This window comes from Nomascus leucogenys, chromosome 5 (genome assembly GCF_006542625.1).
Source record: "Nomascus leucogenys isolate Asia chromosome 5, Asia_NLE_v1, whole genome shotgun sequence".
In the NCBI taxonomy this organism is placed as follows: Eukaryota; Metazoa; Chordata; class Mammalia; order Primates; family Hylobatidae; genus Nomascus; species Nomascus leucogenys.
The window spans coordinates 21,560,807-21,567,310 of record NC_044385.1 but is presented as its reverse complement, the minus strand read 5'-3'; the positions used below and the strand labels follow the sequence as shown (position 1 = coordinate 21,567,310).

General features: G+C 46.2%; 1 protein-coding gene across 1 annotated transcript in view; it reads right to left on the bottom strand.

The window, feature by feature from the left end:
- Window positions 1–2,739: 2,739 nt before the first annotated feature.
- The window catches only part of PARP1 (poly(ADP-ribose) polymerase 1), a 47,483-nt gene continuing 43,718 nt past the window's right edge, over window positions 2,740–6,504 (bottom strand). Inside the window, exons 20-23 of the mRNA XM_030812794.1 lie at window positions 5,977–6,104; window positions 5,135–5,196; window positions 4,013–4,127; window positions 2,740–3,594 (exon numbers count right to left, since the gene is read on the bottom strand). Of these exons, the coding sequence (XP_030668654.1) occupies window positions 3,513–3,594; window positions 4,013–4,127; window positions 5,135–5,196; window positions 5,977–6,104 (387 nt within the window). The 3' untranslated portion in view covers window positions 2,740–3,512. The remainder of the gene's footprint in view (window positions 3,595–4,012; window positions 4,128–5,134; window positions 5,197–5,976; window positions 6,105–6,504) is intronic.

Here is a 6,504-nt window from a genome sequence, read left to right as displayed (position 1 = left end):
TTTCACTTTGGCCAGGAGAGCAGTGAGAGCACAGTGCACCCAGGATACTGAGGCCCTGCCACCTGCTTGTCATCAGGGAAAAGAGGCAGGAGCTGGTGCCACCATCTGCTTCTCACCACCCTCCATTAACACCCTGCTGGCTTGACTGCCTGCTGGCTCCATAGCTTGCGTTCTTGTTGGTTCAGAAACAAAATCCTTTAAAATTATATTTCTGGAATCTTATAAAGTGCTAGGCAGACACAGAGATCACAACAACTCCAAACTTTGTTACTGGCTCTAAACCAAAGTTGCACACTGGCTTATTCAAATCTAAAAAGCCTAGCCTGGTCCCTGGGTGAGTACCACATGGCTAAAATTAGCCTGGCCATCTGCTGAGACAGCAGCTGGGCTATTCTGAGCCCCAGCAGGCCTGCCTGAAGTGGAGCTGGGCCTGGGAGTAAGTGCTGGAGAGGCTGGACACTTCACAGTTAAGGGGACTTCAGGGAGGGACATGGAGGATGAGGCCACACTGAGAGGGAAGGCCAGTGTCATGGTGATGGTTTCACAGGATAGAAAAAACAGAGGATGGTTTCTGTGTCCTGTTCTCTAGTTTCTCCTCTTACCTGGAGCTTCCTTTTTGGATTCAGACTCGAGCAAAACCACTTTTTGGGATTTTAGCAATAATGGCTAAGACTTATGGAGCACTTATGGTAGGTCAGGAACCACACAGAGTACTTTAAGAGAATCAGCACACACACTCTCAAGACAATTCTAAAAGGTAGGTACAAGATCTGGGGGATTCAGATTCTCACCACTTTGAGAAATGTGAACTCCTAAAGCACCTGGGTGTACTTTATAGAGTGGAATAAAACCAGCCCAACAGGTCAGAGGTGAATGATTCCCAATGTTCAGATCTTAATAGTTAAGATACAAGATTTCTGAAGGCCAAAAGACAATGCAGCTTCCAGGCTTTTGGTGTAAACAGTTAACACTGAGTACACACTATGCACGCACCAGGGACAAGGCCACCATTAGATTTCATTCCTAAAAGCAGTACTTGAGGTTTGCCCTAAGGCAAAGTTCCAGGCAAATCATTCTATAGCAGCTTCGCCTGAGTGCTCTGAGACGCTGAAGGAATGGTTCTTCACCTCTTGTGTAGCAAGAGATAACCACTGATGCCGAATTCATTGGCTAGCACATTGGCTGAAACACTACTGTGTGCGTAGTGCATCTTTTATAGATGTATGTATGCACCACTGTGTGGAACAGCGTGCTCTGAAACGTGAGCCCAGTACTGCCTTGGGCAACTACTGTTGGCCAAGGGCACTTCCAGGCACAAAGGCAGGAGGAGGGCAGCTCACCAGGAGGGGCAGAGGGCTGCACCTCTCTCTTCTCTCATGGAGTACCCCGAGTTTCTATGCAAGGTTGGCTTTAATTTTTTTTTTTTTTTTTTTGAGACGGAGTCTCGCCGTGTTGCCCAGGCTGGAGTGCAGTGGCACAATCTCGGTTCACTGCAGGCTCCAACCCCGGGTTCATGGTTGGCTTTAATTTTTAAATTAAATTCTCACATTTTAGTCGCTACCCTGAGATAGGACTTGAATTTTTTTTTTTGAGACCGGAGTCTCGCTCTGTTGGCACACATGATCTCAGCTCACTGCAACCTCTGACTCCCGGGTTCAAGCGATTCTCCTGCCTCAGCCTCCTGAGTAGCTGGGATTACAGGTGCGTGCCACCATGTCCAGCTAATTTTTGTATTTTTAGTAGAGACGGAATTTCACCAGTTGGCGAAGATGGTCTCCATCTTCTGACCTCGTGATCCGCCTGCTTTGGTCTCCCAAAGTGTTGGGATTACAGGCATGAGCCACTGCACCCGGCCAGGACTTGAATTTTTTTAAAGTGAAGAGAGAAAAGCAGAATGTGTATACTAAAACATAAAATGCTAATTTCTCTCTTTTGAAAGGAAAATAGATTGAGAAATGTGAATCTTCCTTAAAAAAAGAAACCAGTTTTGATTACAGGGAACCCATTAAGTAATCACTCCCACCTAAAAATACTTATTTAATCAGGTACTGTGAGGGTAATTGCCTTTTTCTGTGCTGATAAAAAAAAAAGGTAGGAGCTTGCAGTGAGCCGAGATCGCGCCACTGCACTCCAGCCTGGGCGACAGAGCGAGACTCTGTCTCAAAAAAAAAAAAAAAAAGGTAAAGAGTGCAGAATACTCAGGAGCTGAAGAGCCTGGATTGCTGGATAATCAGGAGAGGGTCTCCAGGTCAAAGGTGCTGGTCTTGAACTCCTGGCCTCAAATGATCCTCCCACCTCAGCCTCCCAAAGCACTGGGATTACAGGTGTGAGCTACTACCTCACTTGTCCCCTTCTGTAAAAGGTCAGAAGTGACATAAGACACTGGCCCTGCTTTCAGGCAATTGAAACGTAAACATTTAAGTATCATTCTCAAATGTAGAGTAGTTGTATGAGGTAACGTGGTATATGAAAGGCAGTCCTCCAGAGAGCAGGATGGGTTGATCACCACAATGCATCTGATAAGCGGAAAAAAAAAAAAAAAAAAGTGTCTCCTATGCCTGGTGCTTGGCCCACCCGTAGGTGGGGCATTCCCATTAAGCAATGCTATTTGCTGCCTGGCACGTTCTGGGGTTTCACAGATAAGGGTAGAAACAATCCCCCCAAAGTCTCTTGGGACCTTGCACTGTGAAGATTAACCATATCTGTAGTCAGAATGAGACCAGACACGCAATACACAAATAGAGAAGGCATCTGCATTTTTAATCGAGTATTACTATTAGCCCTTGGATAAGTATATTTGCGGTAGAGTTTTAATTTGGAAGACAAAAGTGCCCATAAGAAAGTCAAGAATTTCAAATGCAACTTTTAATACTACATATTTCAAGAGCTCCCATGTTCAGTATTCCTAGAGAAGGAAAGCTCTTTTTGTTTCTAAGTATGAGAAATTGTTAGCGTTCCTTCCTTTGGTCTTCCCACACCCCTCACCACAAAGAGGCAAACAAAAATACTAAAAAGGGGACAATAAGTGCAAGATAAAAAAGAAAATCTAAATAGTATGAAATTAGTTTTTATTTTTAACTAAAAATAAATGCTTAACATCTTTCCAAAATCAAAACTAAAGACGAACACTTAGAAAAAAGGGTGGAAGCGTATTTTTCCTTCCCTGGGGAAACCAGTAAGGCAGACATTCTAACGAAGCTTGGTTTTTTCCACAGGACTAGTCTATGCAAACAGAATCTCTCTCCAGCCTTTTCTCTATGTCAGTTTTATCTACCTGGCAAGAAAAAACAAAAACAACCCCAAAACAACCCGTCCCCACAAACACAACACAAAACAAGGGAGACTTGAGAAGTTAGAGAAAACCTTTAACGCGTTTCTGTAAAATCCTTTCTGAGGAGGTTTAGTACAGGTACTACCCATCAGCAACTTGGCCAGCCAGGTGAGTTGGTGCAGAAGCGCTTCGGGTGAATTCATACCAGAGCCACCAGGTGTGACTCGGCCACCTCTCCCAGTTACCACAGGGAGGTCTTAAAATTGAATTTCAGTTTCAGCAGATACTTCAGATTTACCTGAGCAATATCGTAGACAATGTACCTGAGGGAAAGCTTGTTAAGGAGCCAACAGCCATACAACAGAGGGTACATGTGCCTCATCTCCCCCAGGCTGGCAGGACGCTCAGTGCCAGCCTGAACTCTATGGCCTCTTCATGGGGCTGGGTTGCCTCATCTCCCCGGAGCTGGCAGGATGCTCAATGCCAGCCTGAAAGTTACTCTAAGTCTTCTTCAGGCAGACTGAGGAGAGGAGATCATCCTCTGGAAACTGGGGGAAGGCTCATACCCTGTAAGCCAGGCTATGCACAGGGAGGGACCACGGAAGAGAAACAGTCACCATGGGACACACTACAGGACAGCCTCTAATCCTCGTCTGCCCCGGGTAATCTGACAGCACGTAAGTGACTCTGTAGCTCGAGAACATCCCTTTGTGCTCACACAGCATACTCAAGAAAGGATACTCGTTATATAGTAGACAGGTGTCATTCACACCAGATGAAATCCCGGTCCCAAGAGGAACCTCTACACCATCCAGACTAATGCTAGCTGAAGGGTCAGGGGTAGTTTTGCCCAAACCTGAAAAACAGAAGTCACAAGTGACATGAACTGTGAGAGGAGATGTGGCAAAGCTTCCAGGGAGATGAGCTATTTGACGTTGAGTCCATGTGGTCTTTTTTTTTTTCCTTTCTGAGATGGAGTCTCACTCTGTCGCCCAGGCTGGAGTGCAATGGCGTGATTTCAGCTCAGTGCAACCTCCGCCTCCCGGATTCAAGCAATTCTCGTGCCTCAGCCTCCTGAGTAGCTGGGATTACAGGTGCGTGCCACCACATCCAGCTAATTTTCTGCATTTTAGTAGAGACAGGGTTTCACTATGTTGGCCAGGATGGTCTCGAACTCCGGAACTCAGGTGATCCACCACACCCAGCCTCATGTGCTCATTTTAAAGACATGCTCTATCTTTCTTCAGATATAAAACTAAGGCAATAAATCAATGTTCCCAGAGCATCAACCTTCACTGAGTTTAATGATAACAGTGGCAGTACCTTCCCTACAAGATCACATTTCAGCTCAATAGAATTTCAAAGCGGCCACTTCAACCAGGCAGTGGAAGGTTCTAAATCATGCTGCAAATTCTAGCAATCCAAGATGCTCCAGGCACTACTATGTCACGAGAGGTCCCTCACTGCTGTAGCTACAAGTTAGGTTAAAGCCGAAACCCATGCACCTGGTTACTGGTGCCTGCACCAAGATTCTCCTGTGGCATCTGTGACACCAGCTGCAGCCACAGAGAGTGAACTGTTTTTGAAAATGAACCTCCTGCTATAGAGCTTGCCTATTTATTTTTTTTTTTTTTTACAAAAATAAATAAAATGAACCTCCAATCATGGTCAGCTGCAGCATATTAATCACCACTACCACCCCCCAAACAACAACAACACCACCACACATACCCGAAAAGATAAAATGAATCTCCAGCTGTTTGACAGCCAGCCACAAGGCAGCCTTCTCAGGACAGCAAGCCCCCCGCTCCTGTGCTGTCCAGGGTGCCTTAGGCTGTAGCAACAGCTTTGGAAACACTTTACCTTTGACACTGTGCTTGCCCTTGGGTAACTTGCTGATATGTGAAGCGTGCTTCAGTTCATACCTATTCAAAAGAGGACAGTCTCAGAAGAGGCCTGCACACTGGGCTCTCAAAACCAACAGTTTGATTAGGAGAATAAGATCAGATATAGAGATGAGATAAAAGCCCACAAAACCCAGACCATCTTAACTGCTCAGGCTCCCTCCTGAGTTTCTGGAACTGCTCCAGAACCTGAAGCGGCAGTTGCGGCTGACCATTTTGTGCCCAGCGATCACTGCCATGGGGCCATTTTCAAGGAAAGGCCCTGTTTGGAGTGGTGCTCAGCAGCTCTGTGTTTCCGTCCACATTCCACAGTCCCCAGACCCCTGGCCTTTTACATGACCCTGTGCTTTTGGTTACAGTTCACAGGACCAGGGTGGATGTCCAAATCAAGCTGGACTAATCAGATCTTTTTCTGTGGAGAATCTGGAAGTGGGATTAAGATTCCAGTTCCATTTGGGTTGGTCTAAGAAAACTGAAACACTGGTGAGTGGAGGCGGCGGCCTGGGGGATCATCCTTTGTGCAACTCAATCTCTCTGCTTCCCTGTCCATGGAGGGAAGACACTGCCAGCTCTGGAGGCCTGGTTGCGTTCCTGCCCTTGCATTTCCTGAAGTATCCTTGTATCTCCCTTGTTCCCTTAACTTGAATTGGATTCTGCTACTTATAAGAAAAGAATCCTAATTGGTGGGTCCAGTAACTGCAGTGGGGAATTTCCACTCTCCCAGCCAAAGGGAGTTCTGCCTATAGCCCATTCCATCTGTCCCCATGAAATGCCATCAGTCCCAGAGCCAGGTTTACTCACATGTTTCCAAGGGCAACTTCTCCCAACAGGATTAAGCCTATTGGGTCTCCCTGAGATGTATGGCAGTAGTTGGCACTCTTGGAGACCATGTCAGCGAAATAGATCCCTTTACCAAACATGTAGCCCGTCTGGAAGGTTGGAAAAGGGACAGCTGAGAATCTTCTGATGGGAAATTAGGAGCAGCTGTTCACTGAGTGCCAACTTGAGCAAGCCACCCAGCTAAGTGCTGCAATCCATCACTTCTAATTCTCACAATGCCCATGGTGAGGAAATACCAAAGTTTTAGCTCACAAGCCAGGCTGCTCAGATCCTAGCTCTGCCAGGTGCCAAGGAGCTGCAAGAAGCTACGTAACCTCTCTGGACTCTACTTGCCTCTTTTCTCAAATGGGGAACATAATCTCATGGAGCTGCTGTGAGGACGGAATGAACTCATCAATGTTACTTAAACTAGCGCCTGTCAACACCCAAGGAATGCAGGCTGGTATTTTTATTCCCTTTTGTAAATGAAACACGAAGTTCACAAAAGGT